General features: G+C 47.7%; 1 protein-coding gene across 1 annotated transcript; it reads right to left on the bottom strand.

Moving 5' to 3' along the window:
• Nucleotides 1-302: 302 nt before the first annotated feature.
• On the bottom strand, nt 303-489 carry LOC121481186 (small integral membrane protein 30-like). The gene has a single exon (XM_041738321.1). The coding sequence runs from the start codon at nt 487-489 to the stop codon at nt 310-312; it is 180 nt and encodes a 59-aa protein (XP_041594255.1). The 3' UTR covers nt 303-309.
• Between the last annotated feature and the right edge of the window lie 18,309 nt (nt 490-18,798).

The following is an 18,798-nucleotide window of genomic DNA, read 5'->3' as shown; positions in this document are numbered from 1 at the left end:
TGTTTCACTTTGAAAACTCTGAAACTATGAAATAATATGAAAATTTCAGTCATCTGACTTCTTTGACCCTTTTTCTAACTAGCACATATGAATTTTAGACTGCTTTTTTCAGTGTATTATTTGTTGTGATGAAAACTCCCCCCCTCCCCACCACTGAACAGGTATCAATTTGTTCCCACTTACAGGGAGGTAATTAAGAATGTGAAAATACTCTATTTTGTGGGATCTTCTAGACACTAAAGCTCAGTTTTTAACCTCAATAACACAAAGGTTTTACGGGCAAGGTCTGATTCAGAAGGCCCATCAAAATCACATCTGTCCATTCCTCTTTTGTGCATAGACGCCCAAACAGGCACAAATGCCTGTAATGCTGAGAGCCAGACCTAACAGGAGAGCGATTGCATCTCCAGCTTCCACTGCTTCAACCACCGGCAGCACCAAAAGCAGTAAAATGATGACCAAGAACAACTGTGTTGAAACTGAGGTCATGATGTTGGGATCTTCCAGGTTATCTCCTGATATTGAGGGCTGAAGGTTTCTTTCTGGAAGCGGCCATTAGAGGAATCTAATCGTTCTATTTTCATGTGGAGATCAGTCAAGTTCTCAACCTCTACCACTACCACTTCATCTTCCCAAGTCCACCTAGGTGCCCAGGCTGAGTGTGTGGGAATCAACCGGAGAAGCTCTTGTGGTAAAAGGAGAAACGCAAGAGAACAAACTGGAAACCAGGGGATGCTTAAGCCTCTGCTTGCAGTACACATTTGTTAACATTCCTTTGGCCCCAAACAGCCATGAAGCCAAGCACAGCATCAATATGCAAGGAAATACACGTTGTGTCTAGGTGAAGGAACCACAAAATGACACAAAGAACATGATGGAGAATTGGGAGCTATATTGCAATATTCCACACCAACAGCATCTGCCCCAAAGGCTTTTTCTAAATCTTGCTAAATGGCTTTCCAGAAATGGTTTGTTCCTTTGACTTCCATCCCCAGATCTGAGAGAGCCCATCACACCACCCCCCTCATCTTTACTGAATATTTTTACATTGCTATTAATTCAGTGAGTAAAAAACATATGCGTGGTTTAATGTTTGCATTACACTTCTTTTACTTCTGTGAGGCTTAATATTTTCTTTTTTAGTATATTAGCCATTTCTCTTTCTTAATGATTTGTCTGCCTGTGTCCTCTATCTATTTCTCTAAGGCAGATCTTGTTTCTCTTGTTGATTTATAAGACCTCATTACATATTAAAGATTTTAATCTTTATCTTTCATATTTGTTACACATATTTGTTCCAATTCATCATTTCCTTTTTATATCATTTGTCTAATTCTGCATAACAAATTATCTTAAAACTTAGTGTTCTAAACCAAAGAAACATGTATTATTGCCTATGAATCTGTGTCAGCAGGATATATTTGATGACCTGGGCCAGGCATGGCTGATCTCATTCTGGGTATCTCCTATTCAGCTGGTGGCATGGTTAGGGCACAGATGACCTAGGGATGGTCTTACTCACATATTGGCTGTTGGCTCACTGCCAGCTGGCACTACAGGGATTACTGGGTAATGTTACTATTACCATACCTTTGGACTGTATTTATATTGTTTTTTGGTATGTCTTTAAATTTTTTATATATTCAAAGCTATCATTTTTTCCCATGTGATTTCTTTATTGTTTGTCATGCTGTTAAAGTCATTCTCCAGTTCCAGGGTCTGATAAATATTCGCTTAGGTTTACTTCTACATTTCTGCTCTTGCATTTATTATTAAGTCTTTAATCCACTGGAATGGATGAATGTGAGGTAAGTAATTTTTTTTACTTTATTTATTTATTTATTTGAGAGAGAGCATGAGAGAGCATGGGGGAGGGGTTGGGGTATGGGCAGAGGGAGAGGGAGAAGCAGGATCCCCGCTGAAAAGGCAGCCTAAAGCAGGGCTCCATCCCAGGACCTGAGCTGAAGGTAGATGCCCAACCGACTGAGCCACCCAAGGAGCCCCTGAAGTAAGAATTTAAATGGTTGTTTCCCCACACGTAGTTAACCAATTATCCAAGCACTATTAATGGAATATTCTTTCCTTTTCCCATGCACTGGCAAATCACCTTTTATCACAGAGTGGATGGTGATATAGTCCTGGGGTCTGGTTCTGGGTTCTTGCCTCTGATCCACTGATGTGTCTGTCTGTGGGCTCTTGCACTGTCCAAATCTACATAGGCAATGGGTGCAAGGAACTCAGGGTTTGGTGAGATTATCACCTTTATGTCTGCAGACTAGGTTCGTACTGCATAGCCTTTCTGAAGCCCAGGATCAAGATGAGCTCTGAAAGTTCAGGAGGTAGTCACAGGGCTAGGGGGGGTGGAAGGTGGCAGGGATCAATCTGGACCTCTTAGAGGGCAGAATCCTTTGAGCAGAGGGAGGGCAACTTAAAAAGGTGAGCATCCTGACCTAGCGGTTGTTGTGGGAACAGAAAAAAGAGCTATAATTACAATCCTGATAAGAGAAATGCTTGGCTTTTCCCACCATGATGGGGCACCCGGGATGCCCCTGCAAGACTGGAGTCCCGGAGAGCCATGTGACCAGTGCACGCACAGCATCTAACTGCACGGTGTGAAACGGCAGCCTGCAGGCTTTCACCTGTGGCCGAATATATAATATTTATTGATTTTCCTCTGAGTAACAGGTTTAGTGAAGATTGTCAGTTCTCTGGGGGGATAAACATGAAATAGATTTTCCCCCAAAAATCTATCAATTATGCTCTGTGAAACCTCTTTTCCACTGGGTAGCAAGCTCCATTCACTATATATATATATATATATATATATATATATATATATATATATATCCACATATCTATCTATCTATCTATCTATCTATCTATCTATCTATCTATCCACACATATATCCCAGCCCGATTCTGTAACTTTTCATCATTTTACTGATCATAATGGTTTCTCCTTGATTATTGAGATTCAGCTCTGTTCAATTTAAAATTTCAGTCTTATATTTGATTCAAAGCTCTCCCCCTTGCCTTGAATGCAGGTGAGGCCGCAGCTTTGGGCTGGGGGGGAGGAGGGGCGTGAAGACAGGGCCTACCCTCCCCCACTCCTCTTCCCCCTTTCCCCCCCTGCCCCCCGCTTCTAGGGAAGAAGAAGAAAAGGAGCAAAGATGAATATGCCTTTTCATGATCTGTGGCGGGACCGTTGGTCCCCATGGCTGACCAAGTGGCCCTCCAGCCTACCCTGGCACTCAGTGCCCGGCAGCTTTGGCTGGTCCCTTTGAGCCACATGGCTTCCTCTTGTCGCTTGCCCCCCGCTTGCAGGGCTGTGCAGCATTGCTCCAACGCACAGCCCTCTGCCCAACGTGTGGCCACCCACCTTCCTACATGTCTGCAGCCCCCAAACTCCAGGACTTGTGGGCAGGGATCCATCTTATTCTTAAGCCGGGAGCTTGAGAGGATGATCCCACTCACTGCACACCATCCTGCTACATTTTCGTCCTATAACAACTTCCCTCTGACCCCGTGCCAGGGTCCTACAGATCCCAGAGCTGGGGTAGCCCTGGACTATACATCAGTCTGGGCTCTTGATGCCCTAAAAGTCTCTGACATAGAAGTAGCATTACACTTATTTTGGTGACTTGCATCATTAAGTAACTTACTACAAGATCTTAAGATTTGACAGAGATGGAGTCACTTTCCTAAGACCACCCCTCAAATCAGCAGCACGCTCAGATGAGAATGTAGTATCACTGCTCTCCCTCGCGCTCTCCCTCTCTCTCAAATACATAATCTTTAAAGGAGAGTGGGCGGGGGGCACTTTGCCTCAGTGACTCAGTTGATTAACTGACTCTTGGTTTCTACTCAGGTCATGATCTCAGGGTCCTGATATTGAGCCCCCCACACACCCCGTCTCAGCATGTGGAGTGGGTTTGCCCCCTCCCTCTGTCCGCACCCCCCACCACGCTCTCCTTCCCTCTCCCCCTCTCTCTGTTTCTAAAATAAGTAAATAAATAATTTTAAATTAAAAAAAAAAGTATTTAGTGTCAGAGTATAGGACCCAGGCTTTTTCCATCAGGATAGGATTGGTCAGGCTTCCAGAAAGACAAGAACGGAGAACCAGGGCTTTGCTGTCAGATCTCAGTCTGAGTCTGGGATGAACTCCTGCCTAGCTGGGCAATATTGGCCAATTTAGTTAGCTTAGTTTCCATTTCCTCAACTCTAAAATCAGAAGAACAGTAACAGTATCTATCTTATAGGTTTATATTGCTTAAATGAGATCGTGAAAGCAAAGCCCAGGGCCTGGCACCTAATGAGTTCTCATTTGTGGTAGCTGTTTCATTTTGGCTTTTGATTTTGTTCTGTTTTTATTGTGGCATAATTGACACATAACATGGCATTCGTTTCAGGTGTACAACTTAATGATTAGAAATTTGTATATACTGCCAAACGGTCATCACAGTAACATCTGTCACCATACACAGTTACAATTTAATCCTCCCGATTTACTCTTGAGGTGCCTGGGAGGCTCAGTCGGTTGAGTGTCTGCCTTTGGCTCAGGTCGTGCTCCCAGGGTCCTGGGATCAAGCCCCGTGTCAGGCTCCCTGCCCAGTGGCGACTCTGCTTCTACTTCGCCCTCTGCCCCCACCCCCGCTCACTCTCTCTTTCAAATCAATAAATAAAAATCTTAAAAAAAAGATATACTCTATTAAGCAACTTTCAAATATGCAATAAGGTATTATCAACCATAGTCATATGGTAGTTATTGTAGTTCTAAATAAGAAAACGTCCTCAGGCCACTGCTAAATTCACAAACGTCCCAATGTCACTGCCTTGCAGATGGTTGAGTCATATATTCCCGGGATTAACTCCCGCACAGGGGACACGGTGTGTGGCTGTTGCCCTTCCACCTCTGCGGGGTTGGGGGATGGCCCCAAGCAGGCAGTGAGACAGGGTGGGAGCTTGTGCGAGGAGGAGTGGCTACACACTGATTCGTTTGCACAATCGCATTAATTTGCCAAAATACAATCATTGTTTATGTTTTCCACTTGCAGAGACCATGCACTAGAAAACTCTTAAAATATTATTCCAAGATTCTTAATAACTAGACCTACTGCTTTATGACAAATTGCCAAGTGGTGGTCAGGAGTCAATTCACATTAAAAGAAGAACAAAGGTTATGAGACTATTGACCCTTTAAAAAAATCATCCATGGGATGTTCATTATTCATGTTGCATCCACTCTCAACCCACCCTCTGGGTTTCTTATTTTACACTTATTTCCAGATTAATAGCCCAATTAGAAACCTATTGACTAAGGCTGTACTAAAAGCAATGACCCTTTACGCTACAAGCTTGCTCTCTTAAAACCACCCTTAATACCAAAGGAAAATGGCTTTGGCTCCCCATTCCTGGACTCACTCTGCCCCCTGGTGCTCACTCACACACGCGGGCACCAGCGATCAAGAGTCTCCTTTGTTATTTTTTTCTCAGAGGACATGAACAGAGAAGGCTTGTCCCCACACCCCGTCTTTTCCAGCCGCTTACCCTCATCAGCCTCTTCTGGGTAGATAATCAACCCAAAGGCTCAGATGTTGTTTCTGTCCGTGTATTTGAAATTAATTTAGCACATCCATTTTATTATGCGTTAAAAAGTGTTTCTCAGCAGATTGGTTAGGATAAACCTAAATGGGGGAAAGTGAAGGCGGTGGGTGATCTCTGCTGGACCTCCCCCCCCCCCCCCACTGTAACCAGGAAACAGAGCCCTGAGGAGGCCGCTCAGCCCCTTCTGAGGCTTGGTTTCCTGGAGTGTAAGAGGAGAGGATGACATCTATGGTGCAGGAGAAGCAGGTGGTGGGATGAGGGATGTGGCTTTCGAGTCCCACTCTTGGACTAGGAATTCACACTTCTCGGACTTGAGCTTCCCATCCTGTAAATGGAAACAATGACCTTGCTCTGGTGGTCGCATCACTTACTGGGGAAGGCTGAGTGCGTGTGCAGTGCCACCCGCACCCCGAGGTCCAGGGACCTGCTGCAGATTCGGGGTCCCGCCAGTGCAGGCCAGGGAAGTGTGTACCCACACACTTGCTCCCGTGATGGGCTCCTGGCAAGGTTCCACGAGCTGCCCAGGCCGGAGGAGTAGCCAAACGGGCCTGAGGACGAGGAGGCCTGGATGCAGTCTCTGTGGCATCATCGGTTGTGCGACTTTGGCAAAGTCACTTCACCTCACTGGGCCTCGGTTTCCCCAACTGTAAAAGGCGGTGGCTAGGCAGGGGGTGGGGTTGAAGATTCTCTGGGGACACTAGCATTCTGAGAGTCTGTGAGAAAATAGCAAAGCTCTCTGAAATCAGTACAATCTGCCCAGGGTAGGTCTTTTACTACTAGAACCTCCTTGAAGAAAGAGACAATGTTAATTATTCGAGCAGCTAATTTTTTACAAGCACTTCTGTGTGTCAGGTCTCGGTCTCAGCTCTTCACTTACACGAACAGCTATCTGTAGAGTTATCTTGGCACACCAATTATTAATGTGCAATTAATAATTAAGTGCTTGGGGGGGATGATTTCTAAACAGGAGTCTGATCAATAAGCCAGTTGGGGGGGGGAGGACATCTTCAGCTAATTAAGGGGGCGACTCCCTGTCTCTGCTATGAAAAGAAAAATGTCACCAAACATTACATGCAGCCCGAGGGGTACAGATAGAGGGGGAAGGGGCTGCTGTTGCCAGGCAACTAGCTCCTCATCACTAATCATGTGCATAAAAGCCCTAGGTCTTCGTTTTCTGCACAGCTAGTGGGCCTCCCGCCTTCTCCCACCCCCTGCTCCCCACAGCTGGCCTTTGGGCTCTGATTCCAGACACTTGGACCTTGAAATAGGCCCAGGACCCCCTTGGTAATCCAGGGGCGACTCTGCTGCAAGAGAGCAAAATGAGAAAAGATCCTTTGTGTCCATCTCAGACGGGAGGAAAGCTTGGCACCAATCTTCCAGAACACTCTTCCCTGCACTATGGCCTTTTGAATGAGCCATCACCCCAGAGGCTAGCTCAGATTTGAGGCAAATCCCTTTCTGACCCCTGCATTCAAGGAAGGCTCTTGCTGTTTGCCATGTGGATGCTGAGCAAACATGTGGGTCCCCGGGCTAGCTCTCAATGTGCTCTGCAAACACTTCTCTCTGGATACAGCCAACTGTCCAATTAGGCTAAGATGTAAGCCTCCCCCTCTGGGGATTTGTTTCTGAAAGAGCAAGGACCCAGTGTGACCAGAGTGTTTACAGAGCACGTGTCCTACAGAGAAGATGCTCCCACCGGGGAGGCTGTGGTCCTAGGGGACCCAGGCATCCTTTCGGGGGAGAAGCACAGAAGGTTCTGCCTCTGGCATCATGTGGACCCCAGAACAGCTGGTGCTCCAAGAGGTGTTCGCTTCTCTTTCCTTCCAAGGCACAGAGGCCCTGGAGCAGGACGGAGGACTGCTGCTGCGCTGTGAGGGCACGTCCTAGGTTTGGGATGTGGTCCTGGAGCTGTCAAAGGGCTGCCTTGGGCTGTTTCAGGAAAAAGTCATTCTAAGCATTGACTGAAAAGATAGACAGTCACCCCGAATGTGGACTGTACCAACCCACTCCTGTTCCACAGTCTGGAAGCTGGCCTGGTCAAATGGCTGCGGCTCAGAAAGCGGGGCCGTCTTCCTTGGAGCCCCCAGGACGGCTGGCACTACCCTCTCAGTAATCCAGGCCCCAGCAGGCCTGGCTGCCTGTGCTGCTCCTGGAGCATGGCCAATGTGGGGACACAGTTCAGCCACCTGTCACGGTCCCCTTGCTCTGCTAGCGTCACCCTGGCCTCCTTATGTTCCTCAAAACTCCCCACATCAGGCCTCTGCACTAGGTGCCCCTACCCCAGATATCTGGATGACATGAGACCTTTTCTGACCCCACCCGGTCTAAAATAATAGATTGGCCACCGCCACTTACTCTCTCCACATGCCATTTTTAATATTCTTCAAAGTCTCTGAGTTTTCCTTCTTTCCTTCTCTCTTCCTTTCCTCTCTCTCTCTCTCTCTTTCTGTCCATCTGTCTGTCCACCCATATTTTGTTTACTGCCTGCCTCATTTACTAAGGCGTAAGCTCTGAAGGGCAGGACACCTGTCTGCTTTACTAACCGCTGCACCCCGACACCTGCCACGGTACCTATGGCACAGCCAGCCCGCAGCCAACATCTGCAGTCAGTCAGGATCACTGGGCGTCCCTTGTGGTCCGCAAAGGCGGGAGGCTCTAACACCTGCACCCCCAGGCACCCCGAGCTTCTCTCCAGAGAAGCTGACGTCCAAGTTTCTGGTGTATCTTTTTTTTTTTTTTCTGGTGTATCTTTTAGGATATTTTCTGTTTATTCAAACAAATATGCGTCCAGAGCTAGAATCATCCCAACCGTCCTTTACAAGACAGTAAGAGTACTTTATATTTCTTCCACATCTTGCTTTTTTCGCTTTGGATAACTCCAAGATCATGTTGTATCGGTTCAAATAAAGCTTCCTCATTTTATTTTTCCATGGCTGAGCAATATTCCAATGTGTGGAATATTCTGATGCTTGGGAATTTACTTATTTTGTCCCCCACAGATGGATATGCAGGTTGCCTCTCATCTTTGGTTGCTGCGGAGTGTTGTCAGTAATCTTGTATATATGATATATTGTGCCTATGTGCTCACATCTATAGGAGAAATCCTTAGGACTCAGATTGCTGAGTCAAACGGTACGTGCACTTATAATTTGGGTAGATATTACCAAACTGCTTTCTACAGAAACTGTATCTACACTCCCGCCAACAATTTACAAGTGGGCTTATTTCCCCACATCTTTACCCAACTTTCTTTTATCTCTGCCAATCGGAGAGTTGAAGAGAGATATTGCAGTGTGATCTCATTTTGCATTTCCTTTTTGGGAGTAAGGGTCACTATTTCTCCATCTGTCTGTGAAGCATCTGAATTTCCTTTCTCATGAGCTTCCCATTTTTCTATTAGACGGCTGGTCTTTGAAAAAAAAAAAGGCGATCAATAGGAACGCTGACATATTAGAAAAATTAATCTTGGCTGTGATACAAGACACAAATATTTTCCCCTCTATGCCATTTTTCTTCTGATAAAACCATTGTTTTCTGCCTTACAGAGTATCTGTGGTCTAACGTGTTCATATGCGTGTGTGTGAGGCTGCCACCCTTTAAATACTTGATCGTATGTCATTCTGTGTTTAGCAGTATTCTTGGGAGCTGCATCTTTTACTAGTTACATTTAAATCAGTGCTTCCTGGATGGGGTTTTAGGATACACTCTGAACTCATGGCGAATTGAGAGGCTCCCCTATACCTTGAAGAATCTTGGGTAGTTTGGGGGAAGTACCCAAACTGTGATAATAACCCTCATCTGTTTGATGTTGGCTTTTATAAATCTCTGTTTCAGAGAGTGACATTTTTTTGACTCTTTTTCAGGGTTCCAGAATGTACCACCTGTTTGGGTCTTTAATCATCTCTCCACTCGTTACAGGTGCAGAAGGTTGAAGCAGCTGGAGAGCATCTGTTCCCAGAGAAAAGGATCCCCTCCCTCACGTCCCTCTCCTTGACACACCACACGAGGCACACACCACACAGCCACTGTCAACTCAGTGGGCCTGCCCTTCCCACACCTGGCTTTCCACATCCCTATCATCAACGTCCCCCACTCTCTCCCTCTCTCCCTGCGGTGTCCCCTCATCTCTCGGCCTCTGCTCTGGGCAGGCTGGCCACTCCCATCTCTTCACTGTAGCCTGTGCATGGGGGCTCACCCAGGTTTACTGGGGCCTGAATCATGTTCAATCTTTTAAAGAAGATGAATACAAAATTACCAGTATTAAATTAAGTATGAAAATACATAGATGGAGAATATAACAAAGACTATAAAGTTTTGAAAGCTGGAAAATATCAAATACAGTTTGTGTTCATTGTTGCTTCTAAATACTTCTCTCCCTCCTTTTTGGCTGCAGACTCGTCTCTTCATATCACAATGACAATAAGTTTGAGATACCATTATCCATAGGAAACATAGAAAGAGACTTTCGGCTTTTTTCTAGCATGGTTGGTCATTTATTTTTTATTTTTATTTTTTAAAAGCAAGCACTTTCTTTTTTTTTTAAGTTTTTTGTTTTTGTTTTTTTTATTCATAGAGACACAGAGAGAGAGGCAGAGACAGAAGCAGGCTCCATGCAGGGAGCCCGACGTAGGACTCCATCTCGGGTCTCCAGGATCACGCCCTGGGCTGCAGGCAGCGCTAAACCACTGCACCACTGGGGCTGCCCATGGTTGGTCATTTAAAAAAGCATATTTAGCTTCATGACCTGTCATTAGCAATGTCTTGCTAAGACATAGCACCGTACGTTAGAATGCATGAGTCATACAGCTTCACATGCACACATACTCACTGTTGTTTTATTTATTTATTTATTTAAAAAGGATTTTATTTATTCATGAGAGACAGAGAGAGAGGCAGAGACACAGGCAGAGGGAGAAGCAGGCTCCCCAGGGGGAGCCTCATGTGGGACTCAATCCCAGGACCCCAGGATCATGCCCTGAGCAGAAGGCAGATGCTCAACTGCAGAGCAACCCAGGCATCCCCTCACTGTTATTTTAATCTTACAGGATTAAATCCACAGGAATCCAGACAAATTTCATTTTTCCACATTTTCCATCAAAGAAGGAAAGCATGTATATAAAGGATGTTTATGTAGCTGTAGCTGGTATATTCCTGATAGGCGAGAATTTACATTTTGGCTGGAAGTCAATAATTCAATCCCCCCAGTTCACCATTTTACACTTCTGATGACTGGAAGCATCTTCCAGCGGACCGGCATTTGGCCCTGTATGATTCTGTATGTTTCCAACTCGTTTCCCCTCCACTCCCCATGTATTTCTGGTGGCAGTTGCTATGGGACACATTGATACCATGATACCACCACTAGCCCTGCTCCCCATTGTCAACAGGCTGGTGGGGCAGGGCCGTGAGAAAATTCCCGAAAGCCATTTCTACACCTGGCTGACAAGCAAATGTAACAGAACAACTGGAGGCCAGATGAGTGTATTGCATTTAGCACACAGGAAATGGGTCCTCGTCTCACTTTCCCCTTCGTGGGTTTTCAAAAATGCCCATGATCACAGCGAAGCTAGGGAGAGAGAGGATTTACATGAGGGGATGTTGAACTGGAAAAAGATTAACATGATCCTCGTAACTGCAGCTAATGTATCCCCTAAAAATTGTGCAGAAACCTATGAATTAGAAAGAAAGAAAGAAAGAAAGAAAGAAAGAAAGAAAGAAAGAAAGAAAGAAAGAAACCTATGAATTTGAGTCCCAGCAGGGGCCACGGAAGGTCTCACATGAGCGGCTTTGCAGCTTACACTTCATTAGCTTCAACACAGATCCACTGCGGTCCCCACCTCCCCCCACCACCACCCTGCACCTTCTGGCCCTCATTCGAAAGATCTCTGGCACATGTCAAGATGGTTCTGGTTTCCAGGGACAGAAAGCTAACCAAGTGGAGGATATACTGATTCCTAAACTGCCAACCTCGGAAAAGCACAGATGAATGCTTCCCCTAATAGGAGGCTTGATCTCGGCAACTCCAGACTCAAACAGCATCGTGTGGCCACTCAAGGGAGACTCTCAAGGGGCTCAGGCTGGACCGGCTTGGGGCACGTGGCCACCCTGGCATGGTGAGGGGTAGCTCCCCACTAGATGTTCAAGGTTGGAATAGGGAGGAAGGCAGGGGTGCTGCGGCAGACAGAACAGCTCCCCAAAGATGTCCAAGCCCCCATGTTCCAAAATTTTCCCTGGAACTGAGAATGTGTTACCCTACGTGGCAGAGGGACTTTGTGAATGTGATTAAGTTAAGGATCTCAAAATGGAGAGCTCATCCTGGGTTATCCAGATGGGCCCAATATCATGAGAAGGTCTTTGTCCGAAGGAGGTGGGAGAGTCAGGGAAAGAGAAAGAGATGTGCTGATGTGGGCAGACGTCAGAGTAACGCAGCCACTAGCTAAGGAAGGCTGGCAGCCTCCATGACCTGCAAAAAGCCAGGGAACAGAGACTCCCTGATGCCTCCAGGATTGTGGCCCTGCCAACATTTGGTTTTATGATTTCCAGAACTGTAAGAAAATGAAAGCATGTCACTTAAGCTAGTAAGGTTGTGGCGATTTGTTAAAGCAGCAGAAGGAAATGAATACAGGCGCTGAGCAGATGACAAGATGCATGCCCACTGAGCCTCTTCTCTCCTCCCCCCGAGTCCTACCCACTGCGATGGGCTGAACTGTGTCCCCCAAACTCATGGGAGACAGTCCCAACCCTCGGTCCCTCAGAATGTTGCATTTGGATTATATCTGGAGATAGGATCTTCTACAAGGTAATGAAGGTAAAATGAGGTCAGATGGGTGGCCCCTCATGCCAGATGCCTGGTGTCCTTGCGAGGAGAGGAGATTGGGACACAGACAAGTGCAAAGGGAAGGTGACACAAAGATGCAGGTGGAAGACAGCCGTCTGTGAGCCGAGGAGAGAGGCTTCAGAACAAGCCAGCCCTGCAGACACCTTGATCTCTGACTCCCGGCCTCCAGAACTGCGAAAAGCGACGCTTCTGTTGTCGAAGACACCCAGTCTGTGGCATCTGTCATGGCAGCAGTGAGATCCTAGCTCCTTCTCAAGCTGCCTGTGGTGAGCCCAGCCCACAGTGCCACCGTGGTCTCCGAAAGCCGGGTAGCTGAGGGCCACCCCTGTCTAACGCAAGGGCCACAGACCCTAGCGCCTCTGAGAACTGACAGGGTGGCCCAGTGCAAGAAACAGGGTGCCTGCAAACCGCCCGGACACGGAGCCAACATACGCTGTCAGAGAAAGTAGCTCAAGCCCGTCAGCCTGCCTGCCTTTCGCTTTCTCATCTGCCACTAAGGACGGACACAAGGAATAGCCTCTGTCCTCCTGGCAGTGCTGTGGGTCAGAGCGGCAGTGGCAGGGGGCAGGTAGCTGCTGTCACCCTCCGGGTGCAGGGCCCCGCGGGAGGGCTGAGGCAGCTGGCACACGGGCCTGCCCGGGCACAGGGGCGGCTGCTGCTCAGCTCAGGCCACTTGTCACCAGCAGCCATACACGCACCAGGGCCACTAGGATTTCCCAGTTTTTCAAAAGAAGCTGGAAATATCCATTAAAAAACAAACAAACAGGAAATTTGATTTTTAAAATATGGACAACTTATTCAGAAAATTTTCTTCAAGATTTTATTTATTTATTCATGAGAGAGAGAGGGGGGTGGGCAGAGACACAGGCAGAGGGAGAAGCAGGCTCCATGCAGGGAGCCTGACGTGGGACTCGATCCCAGGTCTCCAGGATCACGCCCTGGGCTGAAGGTGGCGCTAAACCGCTGGGCCACGGGGCTGCCCTTGTTCAGAAAATTTTAAGAATTGGCTGCTTCCTACCCATTAGGATGGCTACTACCAGAAATCAAAAGTGTTGACAAAGGTGTGGAGAATTCAGGACTCTGGTGCATTGTTGGTGGGAATGTAAAGTGGTGCGGCCGCTGAGAAAAGGAGTGTGGAGCTTCCTCATACAGTACAAATAAGGCTGCTGTATAATCCAGCAATCCCACTTCTGGGTTTATACTCGAAAGAACTGAGAGCAGGGGCTCAAAGAGATATTTGTAGATCCATGTTCAAAGCCAAGAGGTGGAAGCCACCCAGTGTCCACTGACATATGAATGGATAAGCAAAGTGTGGCACATATGTGCAATGGAACATTCTTCAGCTTTAAGAGGGAGGAGACGGATGAAGACATCCGTGTGGATGAATATGGCACACGTGAACCTGGAAGACATTACACTAAGTGATATAAGCCAGGCCTGTTAGGTTATTTCACAAAAAGACAAATACTACGTGATTCAGTTTATACGAGATCCCTAGAGTAGTCAAAATTACAGAGGTGGAAAGCAGAATGCTGGTGGCCAGGGGCTGGGGCAGGGAGGGAAGGATGGGGAGCTCATGTTTAATGGGACAGAGTTATCGTTGCGCAAGATGAGAAAAGTTCTGGAGAGGGATGGTGGTGATGGCTGCACATTATGGATGTACTTAATAGCACTGAAGTGTATACTTAACAATGGTTAAGATAGTAAATTTTATGGTATGTATATTTTATTAGAATTTAAAAAATCAGGCTGGGGCGGGGGGAACCTTTGCTGGCTACAGTTGTTATTGCCAAAAAAGACACGTTTAAGGGCTGGATTCAGCCCATAGGCTACCAGTTTGCTGTCTCTGGTTTAACACTTAATTTTTTCTAGTTGTTTCATGTGTTCATGTTTTATTTATCCAACTAGAAGGTGGATACTTCTATGGGAGTAGGAGCTGTGTATTTTTTTAAAGACTATTTATTTCAGAGAGAGAGTATGTTAGAGAGAGGGAGCATGCACACGAGCAGGGGAAGGGGCAGAGGGGGAAGTAGGCGACATGGGGCTCAATCCCAGGATTCTGGGATCATGACCTGAGCCAATGGCAGTCACTTAACCAGCTGAGCCACCCAGGCACCGCTTTCTTAAACTCCTTTCATATTAACCAGAGCAGGTGCACAGGGCTCTGTAGTGGGCAAATCATGGGTGCCCTGCCAAATACTTGATCACACACACACACATACACACACACACACACACACATACACACACCTAATTATCATAAAGTAGTGCAGTACATGGAGCTGTGACCAAAGGAGCTGCATTGTAGAAGCTCAGGCGTGGAGAGGGCACGGCCTTGGAAGCACCAAGACACCCTCCCACTGTGCTTGGAAGCACCAAGCACATCCCTCCCACTACGATGTGGAGATGGTGTTAGGAGAGGTGAGGCCCAGAGGGTAGGTGAGTCAGGAAGGTGGGTCCTGACAGGCCATCCCAGGGGGAGGGGACAGCCCCGGAGGCCCTGAAGCAGGGAGTGCCAGGGCCAGATTTGATTTTGAGATAAACCATAAAAAGCAGAGCCTGGAACCGATGCTCAGAAACAGCCCAACGCCCCTGAGCTCTGGCTCTCCAGAGCCTCTCCAGAGCCTCTCCTCCTTGTGTTTGGAGAATGAGAAGTTGGGACCCTGCGGGGAGAACTGGAAAAGCCTGAGGGGCCCCAATGACGGGCATGATACTTGAATGTGCTCCCCATTCAGACCAGGTTGCTGTGTGTGCAGGTGTGTGTGTGTGTTTGCCTGTGTGTGTGCATGCACTCATGTGTGTGCATGTGTGTATACATGTGTGCTCGTGCATGCATGTGTATGTGCATGTGCGCCCTGGTGGGGTGGGTGGAGTGTGTCCGTAGAGTTGGAGTAATTCTTAGGTGGCTCTTGGCGAGCTGACCTTCCAGGTCCTGCTTATGTCCTCCCTTCATACCTTTGCCAACCAGCTCCAGGCCTGGTCAGGCCATGGAGGTGGTGCTGTGGTCCAGCCATTCGGTCATCTCTGCCCCCTGGGGAAACCTGGAAGCAATATTCACTGAGGGCTCTTGCTCCAAACTGATCCAAGACACCAGTGCCAAGCACTCAGTAACCCGTGGCAACCCCTAGAGGCTGCTACAAGCTCAGCTATGACGATGACTGTTCCCCGCAACAGCCGGCTCCCCAGACACAGAATGGCTGAGCTGTGGACAAGATGAGGAACAGTCTAGGCATGTGTGGAATTCTCCAGCTGACAAGGTCCGAAGGGGGAAGTGCCCATTCCCCAAGCATCATTCTCTGAGGGGAAGGTAAATATTAGAAGAAATGATATGAACAAATATGATACTTCTCCAGGGGCCAACATTTATTAACTGTACAACGTTTAATAACTGAACATTTATTAAGTGTATTCCTCTCAGTTTGCTCGAGGGCAGTTCTTCAACACTGGGACTTGAAATAGTTTCTTCAGAGATAACTAACCAGCCACAATTAGCAGTGCCTCATAAAGCCTGGAAAAATTCTGTGGCTAGAAGAGCCACATGGAGGGGGCGGTTCGGGGAGTGGTGACATGTAGGGACAGGACCAGGATCTTTGGAGGCCTCGTGATTAGGAACCAGGTGTCCACTGGACTGCTGGCCCCAGGGGTTTTGTACTTTGGCAGGGAGGCTTCACTGTCCCTTCCCAGTCTTGACCATTGGTAGACGTCAGGACGGCCCACCGTCATCAGAACACACACTCAAGTCAACCTGTAGGGTTCTGCACTGGCCCCACTGGCCCCTGCTCCTTCTGAGCACTCCCTGTGCCAAGCCTCATCCTGACATCTCTGCCTGTGGCACAATAAGGATCCAGCTTGATGATTCTCCTAAGCAACCAGCAGCAGCCACCAGAAACATCTATAGCTTCAAGACGAGTCTCCTCAGGGCCTGGCTTCCAAGCAGATCCCACTCTACATGCCAGACCTGGGGGCAGGAGAGGGCCAAGGCGTGTTATGGACAGCACATGGGTGATGTTGAGAGAAGTCACCTTAGAGCGAGAGAAGGGTGAGGAGGCCACAGGAGCTGGAGCCCACGAATGCGCCCTACTGGGGAAAGAAGGGATCTACCCTCCCCAGGCCCAGCGTTCCACGTTAGTTTATTCCCAGCCTACTGACCCATCCTCTGCGTTCACCCACACCCACCTTACCCTACACTGGCTTGCGACAGCCTTAACCCTCTCCGCATGTCTCTGCCTCTGCACGTCTTTATCCCAAATGCATATTTGATGGAGGCCTCCGTGCGACCCTCTGACCCAGGAGATGTGTCATGTGACCACCGTAAAATACTCTACAGAATTACTCAAAAGTCTCCTTTATCTTAAAGCTTAAAAGCAGTTCTAAGTGAAAGGGACAAATGAGGGATTGGGTGAAGGTTTGTAGAGACAGATATGTTATCTCTTGAACACATTACTCAACAATAAGAAATTAATATTTAATCATTTGCCCCCCCCGCCAGCTACCTAAAAATAACCTTCATGTCACAATAACTGCTTCAAGATTGCCAAATTCGCACGTCACAAGTTTACTCCTACTGGATCCTCTAGCTTTCCCACTCCTTGAGTCGGTTAGAAATGCCTTATGATTTAATTAGTGGCCACCAACAGGAGCCCAAGCAGGACAGACATTGATGACCTCACATCACATGAAGTCTGCAGGTGGATGATTCCTGCAGGGGTAGCTGACAGGCTCCCAGCCTCTCTCCATTTTTCTGCTGCATCCTGAGCACATTTGCTGTTAGCTCTTGCTCTTATCACCTCAGGGCTACAAGACGGTTGCCACAGTTCCAGGCATCATCTCTTCATACAAGGCAGGGGGGCAACCAAGGGAAAGGAGTAGTAGCTAAGAGGCTGTTACACCTGCCCTGGGACGAGCTGAACCAGAACCAAGCTAGGGGTGGTTGAGATGGAAAGGTGACAAATTCAAGATCTACTTAGAAGGTAGAACTGGCATCATCGTTGGATGGCGGGAAGGATGAGGAAGACAGATTTGAGGTTTCTAGCTCGGGTGACAAGGTCGATGATGGTGGTGGTGGTCGTGGTGGTCGTGGCGGCTTTAATGGAAATAGGGTCTGAAAAGAACAGATCTGCTGTAAGGGGAAAACAATGATCTTTAGTTTCTTAGTTGGTTTTTTAGTTCGAGGGGCTCTCACATCAATGTGAGAAATATCTGTATATTTTATAGAACCCTGAAAATCAAATCCATAATTCAGAAAAGTGGTAGGCACCAACTACGTGCTGGGTGACAGCTGAAGCCACGTGGAGCGTGCAGGAAGGAGGCGGGATGGGGATCACGGAGCCATAGACCCCTGACCCGGGAGCAGAGGCTCAGGGAACCCCCTGGGGGAGGACAAGATTCCACAGGCAGGAGAGATGTGTGGTGCTGAGCGATCTCGAGACCAAGGAACACCAGGGCTACGAAATACAGGCCCTGGTTTTGGCACTTAGATCACAGATGACATCATTGAAGGCAGCTTACAGGAGGGAGGCACTGATTCTACTTTATGGAGGTTTGAGGCGTCTTACGAAATGAGGCAGTGAACACGAGGGGTGTGGTCACGTGAGTCACTCTGGCCCAGGGGTGGTAAGGTCGACCTCGAGGGTCTTGTGGAAGCGATCTTCCTCTCTGCAAAAGGCAAGGAGTAAGGAGAGCCTGCATGTCCCACTGTGCTTTTCCGTGTGGGGATGTGATGGCAGGTCTGGGGCAGCGATCTTGTGGTCGGGAGGGGAGACATCATTGACACGCTGAGGCTGGCAGAGCAGAAGTATGGCATGAGTTCGGTCCTTGGTTCTCACTGAGCTGAATAAGTAACTCTGCAGCCACCTACCTCCCAACTTCTTTTTAAGTGAGAAAAATAAGTCTTTGTTGCTTAAGCCCCTTTTAGTCTGCTTATAAATGGTATGTTGAGTGTGCTGTTCATGAGATGTGATAAAAATGAACTTTACAGCTGTTTGTCACCATCCTTGGAAACTACTCAGGGGGAATCATATCTTCATACGCCTAGGTGAAACCTCCGGCAGACTCAGAGTTTTGTCCTTGCCCTTAAGTGACAGGCTGAAGTCACCTTCAATAGCAAATTCAGTCACAATTCTGAAATTTACATGGTACAAGATTAATAAAAAAATAAAATAAAATAAAAAACCCTGAATCTGATTTTGCGTCAAGTCTCCCCTCCACCACCAGGCCTGTGTCAGGCCCAAAGCCTGAGATGGAAAGAGGTAAGTAGAGGCGCCTGGGTGGCTCAGCGGATGACTGTCTGCCTTCGGCTCAGGTCGTGATCAAGTCCTGGGATCGAGTCCCGCATCGGGCTCCCGGTGGGGAGCCTG

The sequence above is a fragment of the Vulpes lagopus genome, chromosome 23, assembly GCF_018345385.1.
Source record: "Vulpes lagopus strain Blue_001 chromosome 23, ASM1834538v1, whole genome shotgun sequence".
Classification (NCBI taxonomy): domain Eukaryota; kingdom Metazoa; phylum Chordata; class Mammalia; order Carnivora; family Canidae; genus Vulpes; species Vulpes lagopus.
The sequence above is the reverse complement of the archived record's forward strand: the minus strand, read 5'-3'. Positions and strand labels throughout refer to the sequence as shown.

Excerpts from the sequence above, each read along its gene's own strand:
- LOC121481186 (XM_041738321.1), bottom strand. The coding sequence starts at position 489 with ATGACCTCAGTTTCAACACAGTTGTTCTTGGTCATCATTTTACTGCTT.